This window comes from Cnephaeus nilssonii (genome assembly GCF_951640355.1).
Source record: "Cnephaeus nilssonii genome assembly, chromosome: 9".
Taxonomy (NCBI): domain Eukaryota; kingdom Metazoa; phylum Chordata; class Mammalia; order Chiroptera; family Vespertilionidae; genus Cnephaeus; species Cnephaeus nilssonii.
The window spans coordinates 39824903-39850001 of record NC_137080.1 but is presented as its reverse complement, the minus strand read 5'-3'; the positions used below and the strand labels follow the sequence as shown (position 1 = coordinate 39850001).

The following is a 25099-nucleotide window of genomic DNA, read 5'->3' as shown; positions in this document are numbered from 1 at the left end:
TAAGAGATCAGGGCTCTCTTATTCTATTTTCCCGTATTTTATGTAACTGAAACACTTGACTAAAATAGTACATCTTCAGTTCCTAATCTTAAAAGCAACCAGGAAACCAACTTAAAGGCAATGCTGTCCGAAGCTTACTCTGGAATTTGTACCTGTTTTTCTGTTTCTCCCCTTTTTGAACTTTGGGGGAGGACAGCTCCCTTAAGGTGGTAAAGGAGGACTGGGGGATTGGGCCATTGAGGACGTGCTGGCTGCCAACCAGTTCTCCCAAACAGACCTTTAGGACTGATGAACTGTTTACACTGTCATTATTCAGTTAGTCCTTTCAGTCCCACAAGCTGTGGAAATAGGCGGAAAAAAGCCTTTCCACAGGTAGTTTTTATCTGACTGATTTTACTGATTTAACTTGCCCTTCTTTAAATGTTTTCATTTAAGTAGCAGAAGAGACCACATTATGTGCTGTTGTGCTGACATACTTGGGGATTTTTTTTTTAGCAAGACCATTTTTCATTATGAATTTGTGCTATGTGTCAGCACCTTTTTTTTTTCTTTTGGTTTAAAAACAAAACATACAACCGTGTTTCTGATCTTGACCCTCATTTTTAGATTTGGTTTAGAATCATTTTGTATCTTAAATGAGGCTGTTCTTACTTCCTATTTCCAGAACTCAAACCAAATATAGACATAGTATTCAAAACTGTTTAAACTTTTTTAACTGATGGGTTATTCTTTTAGGGGGATTTTCCCCTTGTCCTCCTGAAATAATTTTCTATGAATATTTGAATACAGAAAGGTCCATTTAAACATTTATATTTTAGAAGTGGTAGCCTGTGCTGAAATTGCTCACGTTCTAGAAGTGCTGTGGCTCTTGAGTCTGACCTCCCAAAGCCATGTGGTGATAAACATCGGATGGACGATGGGGACTCACTCAGTGTCCACTTTGATTGAAGTCCATTATTAACTCGAGCCATCTGTAAAATGTATCTTGCCATAACGTGCAATTCTCTTTTCTTCCTACTGCCTTTTATTTGGGAGACATGTACTGAGGCATTACCACATTTCCTTTAATACAAAGATAATTAAGGAGGAAACCTTCTAAAAACATCTCCATTCGCTCCACCCCTTTTTTTAAAAATGAGGTGCATTACCGGCCCAAGTCTTGGTCCACAACAGTTCTAGTCATCTCATTGCAGATAATCCTTATAATTGTAATCGAATGAGGCATTTTATGGGGGTGGGGGTGAGGAAGGGGAGAGGTAGCTAGTAATTAAAATGATCTTCATGGCATCTGGGCTGAGGATGCTCACAGCACATTTAGACCTGTATGCTGTTTCTGGTTAAAACCCACTACTGTGTGTGTGTGTGTGTGTGTGTGTGTGTGTGTGTGTGTGTGTGTGTGTACACTCCCTAAAGGAGGAATTGCTTTAAACAACAAACATTCTCCTTGCTATCAGATTTTTATTTCTCCCCATGACATTGAAGAGCTTCTAGGGTCAAGAAGTGTCGAGGCCGGCATGGTCTCGCTGATAGGTTAATGGAAGGTGCACAGCAGCCTGTCCCCAGCAGAAATTCTTTAGGACCCTGGTCAGTTCCAGTGACGTTTCCTTCCTGAGCTAGGTGAACAACATTCTTAGTCTTCTTAGCACTGCAAGGTCCAGGGCACACACCAGGCTCCTCTGTGTTTTGTGCTTGCTCCAAGGATGGAATGTTGTTGGCTAAGCTTCACATCTGGCTGCATCTTTCCAGGGCGGGAGGCAGACTGTGACCTAGTCTTCCACTTCCCATTTAAGAAAAACCCTCAGTTCCTATTCCCCTTCCTAGTTACCTGGCTGAGTACTGTAATCTTAAGAGTTGCAGCTGTTATGTCCTCTTTGAATAATGTATGTCTCAGACATGGATTTGAGGTGAAGGTTTTATTGTGTATTAGAGTGCTGGACTGAGCATGGATATAGATGGCATGTTAGCTACACAATTCCTTCCCACCTAAAAATTCTGTGATATTGTGTGTCTATCTACATACATGAGTTTATTTGTATCCTACAGTTTTGTGTATTATAGGAAATTAAAATATTAAGACTCTGTCCCACTTGTAAAGATAATCTAATATTGAGGTTCTCTTATTTGTTGGGGGCTTAGGGGTTTCCATAGATCTCTCTTCCCCCACACACCTTCCTCTGTCTAGTTGTTCTCCTGTCTTGCCTGCTGTCTGGCATTTGTAAGGTTACAGATGGGAAGAGTTACCTCCAATAGTGCCTTATAGCTTCCCCAGTGATTTGCCCATATTGCTCAAATAGGTATTGGGTGGCTTATATCTTCCTTAAATCTCTAGGTGGCCTTTGTCCATAAGAACATGTTGTGTGTTTTCTTAATGTAAGATTGGTATCTGAAAACCAAGAGGCCCGGGGTTAAAAAGAATGGCAATTCAGAAGAAAAACCCTGACCTCAATGCAATGCTCCTTGTTGGTAATCAAGCTCTGACTCCTAAGACACTGTCTGCAAGAGACTATAATTTAAAACAAAGTTGATGAACCAGTTGAGTACCTTTCTTAAAATTACTGCTTTAAAGTGGATATGTTGAAAATATCAACTGCTAATTATTGGCTCACCAACAAATGACATTATTTGTTTTTCCTGTTTGTCATTTTAATGTTATGGAACAATCACTCAAACATGAATGCCAAATGGTTTATGTGTCATAGCAGTCAATTCCATGAATTTTTCCAATTAATTAGGTTCAATAATGTATTATAAACAATGAACCTCTGAATAAGTAAGTCCACTTAAGCTTTAGTATATGTTTTATCTCAAGACTGTTCTGAGGTACTCCTGTCTCCAGTAGTTGTACTGCCAACAAATACCCATAATGACAAACTGTTATTGAAAGGGCAGATAGATGTAAATGAAGGCAGAGGAAGAGGATGAAATGAACATCTGCTTTTTTCACCTGTCTGCCAGAAATTCATAAATGACCAAAAATAACATTCTAGCTGACCAACCTTGTTTCAACTTGTGTTAAGGGTAGAAAATTTTTTTCGGTCTTTCCAGTCTTTGTATGTTCCATTGGCTTATATATTGAATAATAAAAAATATTAAAAATAATAAATAAATAAAATTCAAATAAGTTTAAAAATTATTGGCTGGTAAGAAATGTATATAAAAAGACTGTTCTGTCCCTACCTTATAGGTGTGCCTACTCTATATGCATTTAAACAGAGGTTTGAACTCTTAATGCAATTTAATGAAGTGTCATTGCATATCATAACTAAAATCTTAGATTCCTTTGTGAACATTTATTGATTTACATATTTCGGCCTCCATTTCAGTTACACAATTAAGCAGGAACCACCAGGGATAATAAAAACTAGAAACAAATATTGTCTCTTACCTCCCCTCTTGGTCCATTTCAGTATGGTATTTAGTAACTAACTTGTAGATTCTTTTGGATGAGAAGAAAATAAAAATGGGAAAGTGAGTGTATAAAAACCAAAACAAAAGTATAATTGCAAAATGTTGTAAAGGACTACTTACAGAGGAGTTTTTTCAATAGTGATGAATTGCTTCCTGATTGTGGTTGGTGACTTTTTTTTTCACCCCCCCTTAAAGAAATTTACGATCAAGGAGGAACTGGCATAGTTAACATGTTTCTTTAGTAAGACCCTACAAAGTCAGAATGTGTGATACATCCAGTCTGAGAAGGTCACTTCCTCTGATCTTAGAACCCGAGGCTCTCAGAACCCACAACTCTCCTCAGTATCAATTTCATTTCAAAGGAGGACTTTGACCACTGTTGAGTAGAAGATGCTAGACAAGAACAAAAGTTACTTTGAAAGATCTTTCTTATAAAGAGAACTTACAAGCTATGAAGGGGGGGTGGGGGGGGGAGGCAACACCCTCATCTGGGTTGAAGAAAAAAAAAAAGAAGAATGTATTTGGTTTCTGGTTCCTTAGGCCTTTGTGGAACAACCAAAGAGCATTATTTTGGTTTCTGAGGTTAAAACTACTTTATTCCCCTCAAGCACACTGTGTTTATGGTTTGAGGGAGAGGAGAAATAGGAAACTAGGAGCAGGCTGAATTGGTCTAACCTTGACCATCTAATTCTGCATTATCTGATTCCTGTTCTAAAGCAGAATGGCTACCTCTCTGTTCTTCTAATATAAAAAGTAATCATAAAAATAAAAGACCCCCAGTCACTGGAGAATAATCCTCTAGACTATTTCAATGCTTGGTTAAATATTTGTTTATGATCTGGGAGTTTAAAAATGGTCTTCCCCTAAGGTGAAGCACGATGTTAATTATGTAGGCGCCATATCATAATTTTGTCATTGTTGGTTGCATTGCCACTTGACAACTCATTAAAATAAAAACATTGATTAATATATTGCAGTCAAAGTAATTGTTTCATATGCTTTACCTCCTTTAGGTTATTGGAGTAGTAAGTAAAGAATATATACCAAAGGGAACACGATTTGGACCTCTAATAGGTGAAATCTACACCAGTGATACAGTTCCCAAGAATGCCAACAGGAAATATTTTTGGCGGGTAAGTATGGAAAATTTTTCCAGATTCATTAAGAAAAAAAAGTAGAGCTAGAATTGCTGGGTCACTTCCTTTTTCAACTTGTACTGGGCCTCACCACCCACAGGTATTCAGGTCCCCATGGACATAGTGAATCCTAAGCAAGTGTAATGAAACTGGCTGAATGTTTGGCCCTAGAAACGCAACAGTTATAGGTGGTTAGGGTGGAGATATGGACTATATGGGAATCTTAATTTTTGCAATTCATTGAGCTGTGTGAAGAAAGGAAACAGTTTGTTACTTGCTTCAAGGGTAGGCTCATTTGCATTTCTCTGCAAGGAAGTAGTAATGAGTCACCAAGTCTTAGATTTCACCTCTTCTTGATTTCTTGCTGAGTTAACTTTAATTGAGTGGAAGAATAATTATAAATGAATAATCTTGAAAAAAAGTGCCATTCAGGAAGGCTAGGTAGAAGATAGCACTAAGGAAATGGAGATGGACTTCAGGACTAGTCCTGTTTAAATTCATCTGCACCAGCCCCGGCTGTCATGGCTCAGTGGTTGAGCGTCAACCTATGAACCAGGAGGTCATGGTTCGATTCCCGGTCAGGGCACATGCCCAGATTGTGGGCTTGATCCCCAGTGGGGAGTGTGCAGGAGGCAGCCAATCAATGATTCTCTCTCATCATTGGTGTTTCTATCTCCCTCTCCCTTCCTCTGTGAAATTAATAAAAACACATTAAATTCATCTGCACCACAAGATTTGCCAGTATGTAGATTACATCCATAGCTTTGGGGAAATGCTTACAATCATGCAAGATAATAAACTTCCTATAACATCCAGTCTGAAACTCTAGCCAATACAATTTCCTTTGGAATATCAGGGTTAGAAAGGACCTCAGAGGTGAACTAATTAGATGAAATCCTTGAGTAAAAAAAAAAGACTCTGGAGTGAACAGGGGAAAAATTGGGCTGCTTTTCATCTTCCCATAGCTCTCTGCAGGATATTTCATTTCCTCAATTAGAAAATAAAGATATTCGTACAAAATTTAAAAGTAAATTTTTATACATACTTGCATAAAAAGCACACAACAATTGGGGAATCATTATTTGAATTATTTTCAGAAACAGCTGCATGGTAACAACAACAATTGGATTACTTTGGCCAGTATTTACCTAGAACACTTCTACCTTTTAGACAAGTATCTTGACAAAATACATATTTGGGGATCATTCAGAAACTGTTCCTAACAAACAAAATTTTTTCAAAAGCCAGGAAGTTTTGTGTTTTTAGAAATGTAGTATTCTATTTTCCAAGCAAATGAGGGCTCTGAGAGTTGTGTGCTCACAACTTTCTCATGCTTAGAATACATGAGTTATAATGGGCAGAATGTTAGTGCATTTTTGCCTGTATTGCCAATAAAATTTTTTCAGAAGTGAAACACAGAGGTGTGTAATTCTGCATTCTTAGGTCTGAATTAAGAGAATCTAGCATAAGTCTCATTAATGCCTGGTCATTTTGACAAAGGCAAGAAACACCTAAGAACCTCCTATCACCCTCCCAGTTCCCTCGATCATTCACGATTCACTATAAGTAACTAAAATGCTGCCCTTGGGAGGATTCATTTGAATCAGTCTTTCACATACAAAGGATGTTGTAGGAGATAACTCCCCAGATGTTGTTAAAAGCATCCTGATTTTGCTGGCAGGAATATGGACATCTGTTTGAGAAAAGAAAAAAGTTTCATGCAAATGACACAGTCAAAGAGAAGAGAAGGGATGTTCAAGTTGAGAAACCAGTGACATTTCTTGTAACTGTACTGTGAGTCAGCACTTTTTAATCTTCTTGATAATATATGGAAATGTAGTGAGGTGACAGGGAGCAGTGTTCATTTGACGTATGCATATTTTCGCGCGTGTGTGTTTGTGTGTGACTTCATGGCATCAATAATTCTTCTTTAAATGAGGATACAGTAAATTGTAGTCCGTGGAAGGCTGACTGGAATCAACATACCCGTAGCTTTAGAAAGCAGTTTCCGCCCAACGAAGAGTGCAAGAGCGATGGAACCCCATGTTCCTGGAAGTTTGCACATCAGAGTAAACAAACTTGAAAACCCCTCTTGATAGCAGAATTCACCCAGCCTTGTTCCATTTTCTCTTAACAAAACACACCGCAAACGCTCTCACAAGCTGCTTTGATGAAGCCACATGTATTTCCCCCTTCACAATTTACAGGAAGTTACTCTTAAAAGAAAGTGATTCTGGTGTTTACTGCCCGTGTTAAAGGGACAGAGTTCCTTTTTATCTCTGATAACGTTTGAGCGAAATATAGAATCAATTTATAGACTCACATAGTATGTGACTAAGAACAAAGCAGTAACCTGCTCTCCGGGACGAGCCGGGCCCCACTGCTTGGAGACTACAAGTTGCAGATGACCAGGTATTGATTGTAGATGCGTAAGGAAATGTCTTAGGTCTGAAGAAGAGGTGTGGTACATGCTAAAAAGAGGGGGAGAGAGAGAGAAACTTTCTGTGGAAGGGTAAGGCGTTTCATTATGGAGCAGTTTCAGTAAGAACGTATATTTTGATTTTTTCCTGTTCTTACCTCTGCCTTTTCCCCCCCGAGTGGCCTGGGTGCATCTGTTAAACAGAAGTAGTGTTACTACAAGGCGAACTTTGAAATCTGCTTTATGCGTTGCCTTTAAAGAACGACATGGTGTCTTCCTGTTCTTTTCCCAAAAACACATGCCTGTGGCTCTGTGAGTGGCGGTTCAGCCAGCCTCCTCACAGATAAGAGGGTTCCCTCTCCCCTCCTTTGGCAAGGCTGAACATGTTTATCAAGAGGAAAAGTGACTCCTTGGTAGACTGTCAGATTCTGGCTCCTGTCCCAGTCTTCACTTTGTTATGCCAGGTGAAGTTCACCTTTGCCCCACCCAGTGCTTCCACAAAAAGGCAAGGTTCCAAGTATTTATACGAACAAGTGTTACTTCTGGACTCGGAGGCTTGGGGGTGGAGGATGTTTGCATAGTTTAAGCCTTGGGCGGGGGTGTAGGAAATGGCAAGTACAGAGGCCATAGAAAAAGTGGAGAGACTCGGTTTGACGTACTCAGTCGGCTTGTCTTCTACGCAGTGACTCAAAGCATTAAAAGTCAGCATCATCGGAATTCAAGTTTGTAGCATCACCCACTTGCCATTCGCTGCTGTGGCAAAAGTAGGACTCGGCTGTTTGCATTCACCCGAGGCGGCTCCTTAAATGAAATGCTGTGTTTCACCCTTTTGTTATTTCCCCCCACACACGTGAAAGGACGGTAAAACCGAGATGGAAAAGGTAACTGACAGTGTGCCTGACCTGTTTCTGCCCTTATTTCAGCTGATTCAAGACTACTCGGGCCAAAATGATTTGATTCTTTTTCTAGCTAGGCGATAGGGGACCAGACGTCACACGTGCGCTTGCTGTGTTGATTCTTAAGAGGTGCCGGGGGCTGACTGACTCTCTCTTCAACCCGTCTGTCTTCTCTTTCGGACAGATCTACTCCAGAGGGGACCTTCACCACTTCATCGATGGCTTTAACGAGGAGAAAAGCAACTGGATGCGCTACGTGAATCCGGCGCACTCTGCCCGAGAGCAGAACCTGGCTGCGTGCCAGAATGGGATGAACATCTACTTCTACACCATTAAGCCCATTCCTGCCAACCAGGAGCTGCTTGTGTGGTATTGTCGGGACTTTGCAGAAAGGCTGCACTACCCTTACCCTGGAGAGCTGACAGTGATGAATCTCAGTAAGTGGATTACAGAACAACAAAATGTGAAATGCCAGTCCTGTCAGTTCTGCCCCTCTGAGCTAATAACATGTTGTTTAATTATAAGGCCAAGGAGGTGGCTTAACCCAGGCCCTCGGAAGGAGGGGAGGGGTGACTTTTAGTGCCTAGTTCCTATTATAAAACTCGATCATTTGAAAAAATATTAAGAGCTACTTTTGAGTGTTTAATTCAGAAAGTCACAAGAAGAAATGTATGTCCAATTCTAATCTATCCAAAAGGGGGCAGGGAGGAGTAAGATAGAGATTGGTTCTGACAGGCTGGCTTGGCAGGGAAAAGCGCGCCCCTGCCCCCCCCCCCACCCCTTGTTTGTGGTAATTTGTCGGTGCTTAAAATATGCATTGAAATCTTGTAGAGATGCCCATTTGGTTATTAAGTTATGGTCTGATGTGGAACATATGAGATTGGTTCTAGAAAAACTCGCAGCTGTAATTTTTCAAAAATTATTCTAAATGAATAACAAGATTTTATATTTTAGCTTCCTTCTTTTATCTGATCAACTGGTCAGTATTAAAGTAGCCACTTATCACTTTTATCGTAACCAATTCTCAATTCCTTAGATTTATAAGCCTCTACTTCTTTATTTGGTGGAAGTGGTTGTCCTTCCCTCTCTGCAAAGGTCTACTTTCATTTTAGTCCTTCTCAGGTGACCTCTATGAATGATTTAAGAATTACCATCACATTCTAACCTGTTGTAACTATGCTTGTGTGTTCTCAGTTACACTGCTATGTAATAAAGCAGTTTCTTAAATTAAGTTTAAATTTTTAAAGTAAAATTGTAAACCTTTTTGTTTAAAAGTTTCAGCATCTAAATGCTGATATTTTTGTAACCTGTGGTTTTTTGACATCATTTCAAACTTAAGGGGGAGTTGCAAGAATAGTACAAAGAATTCCCAGATACACTTTACCCAGATTCATCAATCATTGATATGGTTTCCCTTTTGCTTTATATGAAGGCTAAATTGTTTTAGTTCACACTTTCATCGTTGAGACTTTTGGAATAATAATATTAGCATAAATTAGAATTTTTTACTTCAGCTCTAGGACCAACTTATCCTAGTCAGGTAGAATCCCAACTCTGTAGCTATTTAGTGCTCATCCACAGTGTCTACGTCATCTCTTTATGATCTCAATACTATTTATAGATTTCTGGAAAACGGGAAATATAAAAGATTATGAATCTCCTCCTCACAGGCTTGTGCCTGTGGCCCGTTGATACACACGTGCCCACGCACACACACAGTGCACCTTGAGCTTCATGATGAGGCCTTAGAATGTTTGGAAATAAACTAGCTTCCAACATGAGCATGATGGGTATAATCAGGTCCTAGGCAAAGGTGGCCATTCTTTTCCCTCATTTCCCTTCACTGCTCCCAAGAATCGCTGTCATGTCCCAGAGCCAAGCATCTCAGCTTTTTCAGCTTTTTCACCATCTGTATGTGCCAGGCCTAGTACTCAGAGCCTGGTGGTAAAAGACAACTTCTATTCCAGCAGGGCATCTCATGGGAAGATAGGCAGTCTCCTCCTAACTTTCTCAGCATAGCAAGTCACTTCCTTTGGGGGGGGTCTTCTTACAGTCCTTGGGCTTAATTATTCATGGGTTCAGAGAAATACCTTGATTTCTTCTTTTTAAACAGTGACTCCATGTGAGGTGATGCATCCCAGTGATTTTGTACCAACCACAAAAGAACCTTTTTGCATACCTCCCTCACTCTCTGCCAATCAAAGAAAGGTTTTTAAGGTCTTGCATTTTTATCCCCCAATGAAAAGTTTGGCACAGTATTTTAAGACTCAGGGGCATATCCTTTGTGTTCAGAAGCAACATTCATGTGTACTGTGAAATGACACCTTTCTTCCCCCCCCCCCCCCAAAATATCCCTTATTGTTTATGCAGAAATTTTTTCCTAAATGGTGGTCTAACATTCCCAAGTTCCCTGTTATTGTCCAGTATTCATAGTAGAGAATGAGGGGTAACAATACTAGTCACATTAGGCCAAGACTCCTACTGCCGATTGTGAAACCAGTTGTCTTAGGCGTGGTAACTGATGACTGAGACTGATCAGGAAAATTTCCACTATTTCATCAGACCTAACAGGTAGATTGTGTCTGCAAGTGAGTTGTGTTGGGTTTCCATGCATCAAGCACAGAAAAGGTCCATGCCAGAATCCCCATGAGGGCTTTAAGTGCCAGTAATGGCTCAACTGGTAGAGTGTTGAGGAGAAGAGATTTGATGCAAACTGAGGTCAAGAAAAATAAGTATTCAGAAATCACAAATTGGCATTTTTTTAAAAAAACAAAAGAAAAGGAGTCGGAACTATTAAGTTTAACTCCTACCCCTTTCAAGTTTTTTTGGTATTTTTTTCTATCTATCTTACTAACCCATCTAGAAAACAGTTGACCAAATTATAGACTTCTACATGTTCATCTGCTTTCTCAGTTTCAGTTGAAAACAGACTTTGTTTTGCCTATTGCAGAACTTCTAGGTTCTTTCTTGTAGTCTTGGGGGTTCTTATTATAGATCGAAAATGTGAGTCGGCATAATTAAGCCATTCAGAGCCTTCAGAAGCAGTTCACTCTTGAAATGACTCTGTCCGCCTACAGCCATGTAAGATTTAAGAACAAAAACACATCTTGATTTTCCTTTTCATGTTAACTCAAGCTGCTGCTGAGTGGGAGATTCAGAAATGACACCAGCTCCCCTGATTACTCAGCTGCAAAGGATGATTTTAAAAATGTACCTTCTGTGGATGGCATGCTGTCCACCTCACAACTCCTCAGGAGGGGTAGCTACGTTCCCTCTGGATATTGTTTTGGAACAAGACGTAAATTTGTTTTTAGAAAGGCATGAGAGATAGCAAACATTTATCGCGGATTTACTATATGCCGGACACTGTTAAATATTTTACCTAGAAAATGATGAATTATGACTTTCTTGTTTGTTGGCCAAATCATTAGCTTTTTTTTTCAGTTCAATAAACGGATTGTTGAAGCGCTTAGTAAGAATACCTAACTAAATAGGAAGAACAAGGCTGTGGTTGGACTAAACGTTTTGCTTTCGCTTTAATTTATTGAATTTTAGAATTGAAGGAGTATTGAAGCTACTGGAAAAAGTAAGAGACTTAGATATATAATTTGCCACGTAAAAATGGCAGAAAAGGATGATGGTGAAGTGTCTGTATTTCATCTTATTAGGATGACGTTTTTTGTTAACATGGGCCTATGGGGATGCTCTGAGTCGCTCTTTTTCAGCCGGCCTAAAATTCCTTCCTGTGGCTGAGAGATACATGTCTTGCCTATCAGTTTTCCAACTCCGTTGTCTACCTTCCTTTACCATTTAGGCTTTAAAAAACAAAAGTGACAATTTGAACTTCCTGCCTGCTGGGCCTCACTGAAAGATCGATATTGGCCTGATAAGGGGATATTTATTTTGGTTTAGTGGCTTCAGAAATCCCTCTCCCTCAACAAGCTTTCCATCACTGCCCCCATCAGCATCTTCCCCGATAGTGTCTCGGCTGTGTTTATTCTGGGGCCGCTGGCTCACCCGGGAGTAACTGATAACAGCCAGCAGCAGATAACATTCTCCGAGGGGCTCTCAGGCGGGAATCGAATCCCTCCAGCCTGTCAACCTAGAGAATGGATTTGAAGAGCTCAGAATCTGGAGTTCCACAGAGCTCATTTCTAGACCTATCGGATGTCAAGCCTGGAGTTCCTTCTCAGTTAAATCAAACAGGGACTTTAAAAAAAAAAAAAGATGATGAATGATACTTTACGGAGGCCTCAGCCTGATCCCCACCAGCTCTCCTGCCTGTCGTGGCTGATGCCTTCAGTCTGCTGCCGCTGCTGCGGCAGGTGTTCACGCTGGAGTGGCTGCCCTCCAAGAACCTGAGCTCCAGCTCAGCAGCATATGTTTTACTTTTGCTTTCCAGGGCGGGCTGAGCAGGGAATTTTTGGTTTCCCTGCTCCCACTGGGGCTTTCCTGAAGGCACTGTGTGTTTGGAGGCAGGGCTGGCGAGGGCCTGGGGAGGCTGGAAGTGTCCTCCTCGTGGCCGCTGTTCCTAAATAGTATATTTACCGAGTCACAGTGTGCCGTCTTGGGGAATAAAGCTTTCATCTTGGCTGCCTGTTTTCTTTGGTGCTCTAAGTAATTGGACTGGCTCGGGAAGTGCCTGTTGTGGTTTGGCAGAGAGGACCGTGTCGTGCCTTGTGATTCCAGGGGACAGCGTCGCCGGGAGCCTGGGCAGACCAGACCGAGCCGGGGTGAAATTCTTGTGTTGTCAGCAAATCGAGGGGAAGGGGTGGCATCTGTGTTTCTAATCTGTCTACTTGGCACAGACAGTTTTGTGCGGGGTTTTATCAAATTCCGTATTAAACGAGAACGCAGGTGAAAATTGATGACTGCTTATTACTTGAAACGAGTCTTTAATCTTTCACATCTAGTTCGCAGGGTGTGCTGACTTTCTCAGAACGGCATTTATTAATCTGTGACATCCCCCACCCCAGTGTTTTTCCACCCCATTTTGATGGAGGCTCTCCTGTGCTGGCCTGAGCAGCACTTTTCCATAATAAGGGGGTGTTTTCTGTCAGTGGAAACAGAGTAACCTAAAGGGCGCGCTTCGCTCCAGCGACCGATGCCGCCAGGGCCCCCACTGAGCCGGGCCCTCGAGAAGGAGAGGCGTTGAGAAACCAGGTGCCTCGCTCGTGGCCCAGCTGGCGCTCAGCTTTTCTCAGGGAGAGAGCCACCTGGGCCATTTCACTTCAGCTCTCTGTACCCCTCTGAGTAATCGTCCCTTCTTCTCTGTTTCAGCACAAGCACAGAGCCATCCAAAGCAGCAGAGCACTGAGAGGAATGACCTTTGCCCCAAGAGTGCCCCAAAGAGAGAGCACAGCGTGAAAGAAATCCTGAAATTGGACTCCCACCCCTCCAAAGGAAAGGACTTGTACCGTTCGAACATTTCACCCCTCACTTCAGAAAAGGACACGGGCGACTTCAGAAGGAACGGGAGCCCCGAAATGCCCTTCTACCCCCGGGTCGTGTACCCGATCCGGGCCCCTCGCCCGGAAGACTTTTTGAAAGCTTCCCTGGCCTACGGGATGGAGAGGCCCACGTACATCCCTCACTCCCCCATCCCGTCCTCCACGACGCCCAGTCCCTCCGCAGGAAGCAGCCCCGACCAAAGCCTCAAAAGCTCCAGCCCTCACAGCAGCCCAGGGAACACCGTGTCGCCTCTGGCCCCCGGGCCTCAGGACCACCGGGACTCCTACCCCTACTTGAACGCGCCCTACGGCCCTGAAGGCCTGGGTGCTTACCCTGGATACGCGCCTCCCCACCACCTCCCGCCCTCCTTCATCCCCTCCTACAATGCTCACTACCCCAAGTTCCTTCTGCCCCCCTACGGCATGAATTGCAACGGCCTGAGCACCATGGGCAGCATCAATGGCATCAGCAACTTCGGCCTCTTCCCCAGGCTGTACCCCGTCTACAGTAACCTCCTCGGTGGGGGCAGCCTGCCTCACCCCATGCTCCACCCGGCCACTCTGCCCAGCTCGCTGCCCTCGGAAGGAGCTCGGAGGTTGCTGCAGCCGGAACATCCCAGGGAGGTGCTGGTCCCCACGCCCCGCAGTGCCTTCTCCCTCACCGGGGCCGCCGCCAGCATGAAGGACAAGGTGTGCAGCCCCACCAGCGGGTCGCCCACTGCGGGCACAGCTGCCACGGCGGAACACGTGGTGCAGCCCAAAGCTACCTCAGCAGCGATGGCAGCCCCCAGCAGTGACGAGGCCATGAATCTCATAAAAAATAAAAGGAACATGACTGGCTACAAGACACTCCCCTACCCCCTCAAGAAGCAGAATGGCAAGATTAAGTACGAATGCAATGTTTGCTCCAAGACTTTTGGCCAGCTCTCAAACCTGAAGGTAGGCCTCCAAGTAGAGCAGTCTGCCTGTCTGCTAGTGTCTGTACCTGTGTTGGGCATGTTTGTATTTAGCTCGCTTTCCACAGCTTATCCATTTCATTTTCAATAGCGTGAGACCCGGGTCGGGAATAGTTGATGTGGGCTTGACTTTGCTTTTGGTGCTTCTGGCTCCGTGTGGCTGTGGACGAGTGACTTGCCCTCTCCTGAGTTTCTTCTGAATAACGAAAACACGGGGTTTGGGCTAGAAGAGCAGCTGAAAGCCCCTGCTGGCCTGTAACTTGTGTTCCTTCAGCTCAACCAAAACAAAGCCTTCTGAAAACCTCGGGGCTTTATTTGTTCTGTGTAAGACTTTATCTCGATGCTTTTCTTAAGATCTCTGCATCACCTATGCCGGGCCCTCCGGACCACTGAGAGCACAGCTAACACATGTGGCTTCTTCCCAGGTCCACCTCCGAGTGCACAGTGGAGAACGGCCTTTCAAATGTCAGACTTGCAACAAAGGCTTCACTCAGCTCGCCCACCTGCAGAAACACTACCTGGTCCACACGGGAGAAAAGCCACATGAATGCCAGGTGGGCAGTCTTTGGGGGGTAGCACTTTTGACCTCTGTAGGAAATACCTGAGCAGTTGCCCTCCCCAGGCCCTGCAGCCCATAGATTAGCCAACACAAGAACCCGGCCTTGGCACGGGCTGGCAGCCCCGGTGCTGCAAGGTAGATGATGACATAGCCAGCTCCCAGTGGGTGGAAAATGGTAGGGGAAATAAACACCACCTCGTGTGCAGTGTGTGGCCACATCGCCCTGTTTGCTTAACGCCACACCATCGGTGCCACAGGGAGGCTTCTCCCCTCCCGGGCTGCTGGGCATCGGTCTGTAAGCTTGCCCCTCCCGCTGGCAACTCTTAATCTTCTGGTCTTCCCCTCTCCCCGCACTGCAGGTTTGCCACAAGCGGTTCAGCAGCACCAGCAATCTCAAGACCCACCTGCGACTCCACTCCGGAGAGAAACCTTACCAGTGCAAGGTGTGCCCCGCCAAGTTCACCCAGTTCGTGCACCTGAAACTCCACAAGCGCCTACACACCCGGGAGCGGCCCCACAAGTGCGCCCATTGCCACAAGAGCTACATCCATCTCTGCAGCCTCAAGGTCCACCTGAAGGGGAACTGTCCCCTGGCCCCAACCACGGGGCTGCCTTTGGAGGAGCTGACTCGAATCAACGAAGAAATCGAGAAGTTTGACATCAGTGACAATGCCGACCGGCTCGAGGACATGGAGGACAACATCGATGTGACCTCCTCTGTGGTGGAGAAGGAAATCCTGGCCGTGGTCAGGAAAGAGAGAGAAGAAACTGGCCTGAAAGTGTCCTTGCAAAGAAACCTGGGGAATGGACTCCTCTCAGGGTGTAACCTCTATGAGTCATCAGACCTGTCCCTCATGAAGTTGCCTCCCAGCAACCCACTACCTCTGGGACCTGTCAAGGTCAAACAAGAAACAGTCGAATCAGTGGATCCTTAAGATTTTCAGGAAACAAAAAAGTGTCTTAATTTTGTTTCTTAACTTACGACTTGGCGAGTCAGGGTGCCTGTAGCAGATTCCTTGTACATAGACCCAGGGCCGCAAAGCTCTCCCTCACCTGTCTGGAATTGAAGAAGGAGCTCCAGAGTTACTGAAATCTCAGGGCATAAATGAGCAAAGACAATATATTATACATATTATATATACTTATTTACACCCATATATATATATATATATATTTGAACCTGTGTATTTTGAATATTTTGTGTGAATATGCATAGCCTTCCCATTGCTAAGACTATTGCCTACCATAATTATTTTTTCAATGATATTAATCCTTCATAATTTATTATACAATTTACCATTTAAAAAGCAATAATTAAAAACGTTTACAATGACTGGAAAAATTCCTTGTAATTTGAGTATAAATGTTATATATGTTTGTCTTGTGGCCATTCTTTGTAAACAATCTCTGCACATCTGTTAAAGTACCTAAGATTTAGTGATCAAATACATGACTTCAGTCAACCTCCTTCTGTAATAATGGTTTGAATATGAGGTTTTGGTATTGCCAAAAATGGACAGTTGATGTGTTAATTCATAGGATCATGTTATTTGAACAGCATTGTATAACTTGGGGGTATGTGTGCAGAATTACCCGATAATAGCTTCCAGTAGAATAAACAAGAAAGGGAATCTTGTTTGTGTATGTAGATAGTTGAGTTCTTTTCCCCCTAGCCACGGAGTTACTAGAAAGGTGATAACCTGTCTCCCTCTCCAAAAAGCAGGGTCGCCGCACCCCCAGAGTCATGCGACCATTCAGAGTGGCCCCATGACTTTTGCATTCCCACCTTATTATCTGAAAATGTGAAGAAGACAAAATGCCATGTTTAAAACCACTGCGAAACATTTCCAAAGCACAGATGGTTTTGTGTGTGTGTGAGGGTTAGGGGCTTGAGTCTGGGTGATGTTTTTGTTGTTGGGTTTTTGTTTTTTTTTTGTCATGTTAAAATTGCACAAACATGGTGCTCCACCAGGAAGGATTTGAGGTAGATGGGCTCAGGCCACACTTTAAAAAAAAAACACACCAAAAACGGGTATTCTCGTTGTCTTAGGGTCAAAGCGGGTAATGAGCATTCCTATCCCCAACACATCAATTGTATTCTTTCTGTAAAACTTCGATTTTCCTCAGTATTTGTGTTTTTACATTTTATGGTTAATTTAATTGAAGATGAAAGGGCATTGCAAAGTTGTTCAACAACAATTACCTCATTGAGTGTGTCCAGTCGTGCAGGAAATGAGGGCTTATCTAATGATTTGCTACTCCAGACGAAACTTAAGTGTGCTCCGGAAAGCTAGAACAAGGCCATTCTATCTCTTAACTCTGCTTAGCCCAAAGATTACATGTTGGCATTCAAGGTGTAGCAAAGAATGATGTATATTTATAAATCTATTTATACCACTATACCGTGTATATATAACATATTTATAACCACTTAAATTGTGAGCCAAACCATGTAAAAGAACCTACTTTTCCTAAGGGTAAGAAAAGAACAAAAAAACAAAACAAAAAAAACCCTTTCTGAGACTTTCTTTAGCACTCAATGACCTCACAATCATATTGATGAGCTTGGGCCCCCCTCACTATTTGTAAAAGACCCTAAAACCTTGGTACAAAGGTGGGGACCGCATAACAACCAGGGAAAAAGAGAGAGATGGCTTTTTTGCTGTTAAGGACAATCTAAGATGGCTTTATTTTTGTTTTGCCACATTATGATTATGTGGTCACACCCAACTCATGGGAATAAAAATTCCATTATTACTCCTTTACTATTGTAATTTTTTCTCTCTTCCTCTCCCTCCTTCCTAAATAGCTGATGTGTATCACTAGTCAATGTGGCTTATATATATATATATATATATATATATATATATATATATATGCAGCATTCTGTTCATGGCACCTAATGCCAACCTGCAGAAGAGAACAAGTTTAGGATAATCCAGGGAAACCCAAGAGCCTTACTGATCTGTTCCCATAAGGAGCAAAACTGGCAGTGTATTCTGTATCAGTATTCGACAAGCTGTCCTTAACTACAGGTAAACCAAAGCATCACGCTGACATTGACACCAAATGCTTTCTGTTTCCAACCGCTCCTTTGTCCTCTTTTCCCGCTTCTGTGCTTGCTTATATGTGGGGTTTTTACCGAGACCTGCACAGTGGCTTGAGACTTCCTGCTTCTCTGTAGCGTCTGACTTTCCCTCCAAGGCCTCTTACATGTGAATGTTGAGCCCACAATCAGCAGTGGTTCTATTTTTTCCCCCTCAAAGTCAAAACTGACCAAAGTTACTGGCTTTTTACTTTGCTAGGACAACAAACTATCTTATGTTTACTTACTGGTTTACATTGTTATTTATGTGCAAATTGTCAAAATGTAAATTAAATATAAATGTTCATGCTCTACCAATGCTTGTCTAGTGTCTTGAGTGAGGGGCCAGTGAGCGACATCTTCACCCTGCTACAAACGGGGCCCTAGAACAGATTTTGAACGTGACACCATTGGTCTCTCCCATTCCCATCCCCCACCCCCACCCCAGCAAGGATTCCCTCATATCTCCATCCGGGACAGCACGTGGCAGTGACATGATGAGTTGATCTGTTATATCTCTCAACTCAATGGTGTAAGCTTTTTCTTTAATTATGAGCTATAACAGTGTTCTCTTAAGGAAAGTTTTCAAGCATTAGCCAGTAAATGGGGGAAGATTTGTTTGTTTTTATTGAATTTTTGTTTGTTTTACTTTGTTGATGGGCATGGGGTGGTGGGGGAAGGTAAAGAAGACTTGGATTAGTTCCAGAACTGCCTTCCTAGCTGTGTGTGTGTGTGTGTGTGTGTGTGTGTGTGTAGACCCAGCCCACTCATGGGTGGGGCCTCGGGGAGGCTCCAGGAAGCTGAGTCAAGGAACACCTTGCCCATTGGTGACGTCACTTTCGCTTCAGTAGCTAGCACTGAGGGCGCCACAGAGAATAAGGGCTTTTTGTGCTCTGCGTGGTCTTCTGCCCTACATCCTATGGTATTTTTTTTTTTTCTTCACAACTTGGGTAGTAGGTTTGCCACTTGTGTAATTCAATTCAAGAAAGCTTCAGTTTTACCAGAAGCCGGGCATTGTTAGTGTGAAACCCAGGGGTCATGGCAGTGTGACCATGCGGCCCCAGGGGTCATATGGTGGTGAAGGGACCTATTTGCTTGTCCACTGATGCTCCAGAAACTAACCTGTCTCCAGGCACAAATAAATTTGAGTCTCATTTGATAGATGTGAATAGGAGATGCTTCTAGAAAAGTGTTAGTGCCTTCCATGGAAAAAGATCTAAAAGCTCTTTGCAAATGGTTTTCGTGCTTGCCATGTCATCCATTACCAAGTTCATGGTCCCATGCCCACCAACTGCATGTTCAGAAAGTAACGCTCCTTCTTACATGTGGACACTCGAAACTGCCTGATTTTTTTTTTAATGTTTCTTCTTTATATCCACTTAAACATCTGTGCCAAGAACTTGAAATGCTGCCAACATGTAACTGTGGGGTTAAGAAAACCAGAACCCTATTGTCATAAACGTGCCAAATGGTGCTGGTTGCACTACTAAATTCTGCAGAACCATTGTGGTAATAATTTTTCAAAACAAAGCCCAATAAGACCCAGAGTGTAACAGTTACTGTCATAAATCATAGTTCTTTACTTGGCAGAGCATGTCTTTTTTTCTGGAGAGTTATATATCTTGGGAACACTTGTGCACTTGGCTGTTGAATGAAACATTACATAAAAAGCTAACATTCACTAGGAGCACAAGTCCACCCTGCCGGCCTCCACTCAGTTGGATCGAGGCTTCATGCAGCTGTTTGTAGAGCAAGGACAAGACTGAAGAAATCATCATTTTCTGAGTCTTTCCTTAAAATAAAAGCTCTGTTCAGAAATGATGCATTCAATTCTCCACCACAAGGGAATATATAGAATAAATGGATATATGGTGACATGGGGGTTTATGGGCACATTTCTAGATTACCCACCCCCCTCCTTTGGGAGTTAGGAGACCAATTTTGGACCCATCCATTTATCTCATTTTCCGTGTGTGTGTGTGTGTGTGTGTAGACTTTTTTTTAAAAGGAGATAATGGGGAAAGGCCAGAGCAGAGAAATGAAAATAAGGTAAAACCAGGCCTTTAGGGTGATCTGGAATAGAAAGGAAGGTTGAACCACAGAGGATGACAGCTAAAAAAGGTTGATGAATAACAGAGAAGTTACATAGAATGTGATCACTGAGCCAATTTGGAAGACCCTTCTTTTTTCTTTCGGAGACCATAGAGTCCTTTGCCCATGACATGTCCATTACAACTTCTGGCCATAACAAGTCTGATTATTCTGAACTCTGGCTACCTCTTCAGGGTCTACTTATGGGTACACAGCAGCTACAAGAAATGTTTCAAGACCTGGGGGTAAGCCTTCCACCACATCCTTTTCCAAGCTTCAAGTCCTCTGAAACTCAAGTCCATTTGCTCAAAGTGCTGCTGAGTGCTGCTCCTTAAATTAGAAGTGATTTTAATCTCAATGTAGCCTTACTCATGTAATTTAAGCCAAAAAAAAAAAAAATCTTAGCAAGATTTCAAAAAGATATTTTTAACCTGATTTATGCAAATACTCTCCCTGTCCAGTTTCACAGAATACTATAAACTAACAAACCCTCTCCTAGTTAACTTCTTCTTCCAGGTTTAAAAGTAATGAACTCAAGTTGGCCAGGTACACATTTCTTCCTCTCTGAATTTAAGAGAGAAGCTTTAATTTAACGTAAACGCGAATGCAGTCACCTTGTGGTTTTCTCCTACCCCAAGCAGAAAGGAAGAGGAAGTGATCAGTAAGTGCCAACGGGTGATTTTGGGAAGAAATTTTCCCCTGTGTTAACAGGACGGGGTTGTTCTCATGGGATTGTGACTAAACTTCCCATCTTTGGGTATCTGGAGGTTTCACCTGCGGATGATGGCCAGCAGCTGTCCTACATTGCTGGTGAGGGGCAGAGCAAAGGAAAGGAAAGGAAACCCTAGGACTTTGGTTTAAATCGCAAACACTAACACCTATCTTTAGGGCTTTTTCCTTTCCCTGGAGGGAGGGAGTAGGGTCTCCTTCCTGGGAGGCCTTAGAGAGGAGCCAGGTTGTTTGGAAGCACAGATGTACCCGGTGCTCTGGCAAGCCCTTCCTAGTTCTATAATTCAATGATTTCTAAAAGGTTGTGGGTTCAATTCCCGATCAGGGCACATACCCAGCTTGCAGGCTCGATCTCAGGTTGGGGCTCTTGTGGACAGCAGTCGATTAATGCTTCTCTCTCACATCAATGTTTCTCGCTCTCTCTCTCCCCCTCCCCCACCTCCCTCTCTCTATAAATCAATAAGATACAATAAAAATTATTCCACATTTGAGTTCTTTCCAAGGATCCCGAAAGGGAGCCTGGTGCCACGCTCACCTGGCATCTGGCATTCTGCAAAGCAACCTCTGAGCGAGCAGCCTCTCAGTGCAGTTACTCCTGGGAAGAGAAGGGGTGCTCCTCACCTCGCCTCCTCCCATCCGCATGGCTCCCCTTGAGGGCTGTTTCCCATCCACACACGCAAGGGAAACACTGGCCCCCTTCCATGGAACCCTCCTTTGCCTCCCCAGTTTTAGTACAAGTAACAGATAGTGAGTGGTTGAGACCAACCAACTAAGGATCATTAATGGGGTGATTTCACTCCTCCCATGGTTCCCTGGGCCAGAGTCTAAAAATACACCCAACCTGAGGTGGGAGCTGAGATCATGAGCTCTCCCTGTGGTGGGAAGAGCAGTGAACCAGGGGTGCAGACACTTCGTACTAGTCCTGGTTCAGAGCCTTGATACCTGTGTGCTCTCAAGAAAGCCCCAGAACTTCCCTGGGCCTCTGATCTTGATCCATAAAATGAAGGAGTCATTCCTAAGTTTCCTAAGTTGTCTTCCTGCTCTTTCCGAAGTACTACATCTCTCAGATGCTAAGATCCCATCGTTTTCTCTTATTTCCTTTGGGTTTGTTCTTGGAACTCTGTTGCTATGGCAGATATTTGTAATTTAGACAGATGAAGCAGAGAGAGATGTCAGAGAAAATGGAAATGAGGGGCAGGCTTGTATGGAGAGAAATATTGCGGCTTCTTTGGGCAAAAGAGATTGGGCTTACGAAGGTCCTGCTAATTTGTGAGGACCAGGAACTTCCCCCCAGGAACTAATATGCTCATCTGAGAGGAATCAAGATTCTTCCCGTGGACATAATGGGTTGTGCGGGAGTCAGACCTCTGCTAGGGTTCTGCATGAATTCTAGGCTGTTTAGTTTAGTGGGTTCAGGGGGAGAGAGGTTCTTCATAGTTTTTAAGCAAAGGCATACTTATAGGAAAGATTTAAGTTTGTTGCCACAAAAAGAAAAGGGAGACAAAGTGACCGGTAGCTAAAGAAGAGAATGGGAACCCAAGAAGACGTTGAAATGAAACGTTTTGGTTAGCAAAGCCGTCAAGGCTTTGATAGTGTTTTAACGGTTCAAGGTTTTAAAAGGGGAATAAAGAAAAAATGAAGCAGAGAGAGGGAGGAGGAGAGAGGGAAAGGTTAAACCAAGACAGAAACTGTGAGTCGATAGATGTGAAAGGGGCTGAAAATAAGTGAAAAGTGAAAAATTGCTTTATGAATAAACCGTTAAAAACGAGTGAGTGAAAAAGCAATCGTGCTTCCAGTTATTACTGAATCACAAGCTCGTGGAAGCCAGAGGCTGACCTGAGCAGCGACTCCACGCTTAACCTGCGCGCAGCAGCTGGTGCAGGGCCTTCCGTGGGCGGCCGCCGTTTTCTACTTGAGTGTCAGTTTCATTGTGATTACCCTCCATCACAAACCGAATGTGGGCCGTTTGGCCGCCTTTCCTGGAGCACAAAAGCCATGGCTTGGTCCTCTCTCCAACCTGCTGACACTAACAAGGCAGGTGACGTCCTCGGAGGACACGCAGGACCCAGACAAACCGAGTAGGGCCAGGGGAAGGCGAGCAGCCCTCCTGAGGGAAGGAGAAGCCAGCGAGTTAGTGAAGCCTGAATCCTCGGCCTGTCTCTGCCTTTTTCTGAAATTGAGACTGTGATCTCATGCTCGGTGCTCCTTGTCCTCTCGGCGGTATGTTCCCACAGGGATACAGGGTCTTCTGTGCCCAGACCCGACCGACTACCCTTCTGGGGAAAACATCTGGGCGCAGGGCTAGCAAATAAAATGCCAACCATAGCAGCACTGCCTCCGCCCCACGCAGGCTTGAGGAAGCGCCGGGAAGTGAATCAGGTCTACCGTGTGGCCTCGCCCTCCCGCCTCCAGCAAGAGCACTGAGGAACGGAAGTGCTTGGGCACCCACCAGAAGGCAGGTCCAGCGTCACGAGGGATGGCTCGTACAAACGGTGCAGCTATTTCCAAAGCGGCAGGGTAGCTCCCTGCCCATTCCAAGCATGGAACCCACTTCTGTATCGGAACTGCAGGCACTCAGCTAACTTCTGACTGTCCGTTTCAACAGGAAGGCGGTGGGGAGTGGGTGGTTCCAGATCCCGAGCTCATCGTCCTGGGGCTGCTTTGTAGGTCAGCGCTCACCCTCCCTGCGCATGCCCCTATCTCTGGCAGGTGGCCCACAGGGAAGCATTTGACCCAAGTGACCCATGAAGCAGCTCGCCCCCATGCGTACAGCTGGCTGTACAATCAAAGGAAGAGGTTCCATTTTAATGAATCTGTTTCATTTTTAATAACCAGGGTACAACTGCTTAGTTTTGTGCATCTGGCTAATGGGCTGAGATTTTCCTCAAAACAGATCCAGGTTTCTGCTCTTGCTGTTGCTGCGAAAGGTACCCGGCCTCATGCTGGTGGAAGGGTTAAGGCGATGTGCTTTCCTTCTTGAGTTTTTTTCCTGAAGGAGGTAGGTAGTCGGGCTTTGAGTATCTCCATCCTGGAAATGGGAATATGAAAGCATGGGAGGTCAGGAGAGATGCCCAGGTGCCCGAGCCACCCGATGAGCTGCAGCTGGACCTGGGAACCGAAGCCCAGCTCCCTGCCTCTGCTTCCTACATTGGCAGGCTAGACAATGCTGCTATTGCCGAGCTGGGCAGGGCCCATGCCAGCCGCTGATGTTTGTACTTCAGGCAGGCTTGCCAAAACAGCAGCGTCTCATAGCATTAAATTACTGTCTTTGCTGTCAGGAGCTCGACTCTTAACTAGCTCTGCAGACATTTCGAGAAAGCAAGGAGCAGACAGAGTCTTGGAGAACTGTGGCCACTAGAGCCCCTTATTGGGAGGCTGTCCCACTCAGAACTCCACACCCCTGTCAGGTCTCTGAAGCTGAGCTGCTTCCAGATGACCCTTTACTGAAAAATGTTCATCACGCTGGGGGTGGCCAGTCGCCCTCCAAGTGCCAGGTCGACTGTTTCTGTGTGTTAACAAAAGCGTGGGTGTCAGACTTCAGTAGCTCTGTGTCAGCCACAGGTCAGCAGCGTCCCAGAAAGGAAACTGAGGCACAGAGATAACCCCGCCCTGTCAGAGCATGCCTCGGAGACCTGGCAGCTGCAGCTGAAGGGCACGGCGATCCTCAGATAGAAGGCATTGGGCAACGGCAAAAATTCAGATGCTATTTTAGATAAAGTGGCTTTAGCTTCATTCCACTTTAAAGCATGGAGGGTCTGTGTTTTCTACAAAGGAGAGGACACGTGTAAATGGACATACTTTCTGCTTCAAGTACACATTTTTCTTAAAAAGCTTTGCTACTTCGGAGTTAAAGAAGGTATGTTCTCTGTTTTAAATATTGCCCATATATAGTTAACCAGTGTACCTAGAGGCAGAGATGAAAGTTGAGAAAGAGCAGTCTGCTCTTCCCTTTTGTTCCCAGGCAATGTAATCCCAAAAGGCACGATTCCTATAGAGTTATCTGTAGGCTTTCAGTATGCCCACCTGCTATACAGCTTTTGCGACCCACAGAAACCCTGCAAGATTTATAGTCGGATCGCTTCAAATTGGTAGTTTTTGTCTTCTCTAGTTTTGACCTACACGTGGATTCCAGACTGAAACGTACATTATCTGAAGCAAACCATTCAGCCCATCTTAGATAGGTTACAGCTGTTTCAATCTCCCCTCCAACTCCAGTGTAATCGCATAATATATTATTGTTCATCTATATATAGCCTGAAGAATTATATGCCCTTAAGAGGGTTGGCTGAAAAAAGAAAAAAAGAAAGAAATGTTTTAAAACTAGCTGTATTACTCAGAAATGAGAGCAGTGTCTCAAATCCAGCTCCAAA

General features: G+C 43.9%; 2 protein-coding genes across 9 annotated transcripts in view; one reads left to right on the top strand and one right to left on the bottom strand.

The window, feature by feature from the left end:
- PRDM1 (PR/SET domain 1) overlaps positions 1-15759 on the top strand; it is a gene marked incomplete at both ends in the record, with an annotated part of 58916 nt that extends 43157 nt beyond the window's left edge. For all 5 annotated transcript variants that reach the window (XM_079781127.1, XM_079781126.1, XM_079781124.1 and 2 more), the window contains 5 exons: positions 4422-4541; positions 8044-8296; positions 13140-14248; positions 14691-14819; positions 15184-15759. In XM_079781127.1, the coding sequence (XP_079637253.1) occupies positions 4422-4541; positions 8044-8296; positions 13140-14248; positions 14691-14819; positions 15184-15759 (2187 nt within the window). The remainder of the gene's footprint in view (positions 1-4421; positions 4542-8043; positions 8297-13139; positions 14249-14690; positions 14820-15183) is intronic.
- A 40-nt stretch (positions 15760-15799) lies between these two features.
- ATG5 (autophagy related 5) overlaps positions 15800-25099 on the bottom strand; it is a 194588-nt gene continuing 185288 nt past the window's right edge. For 2 of the 4 annotated variants that reach the window (XM_079781132.1, XM_079781135.1), the window contains exon 8: positions 15800-15881. In XM_079781132.1, the coding sequence (XP_079637258.1) occupies positions 15874-15881 (8 nt within the window). In that variant the 3' untranslated portion in view covers positions 15800-15873. Of the gene's footprint in view, positions 15882-23607; positions 23758-25099 lie in introns of those variants that run through there. The other 2 variants (XM_079781131.1, XM_079781134.1) reach the window with 2 other exon arrangements.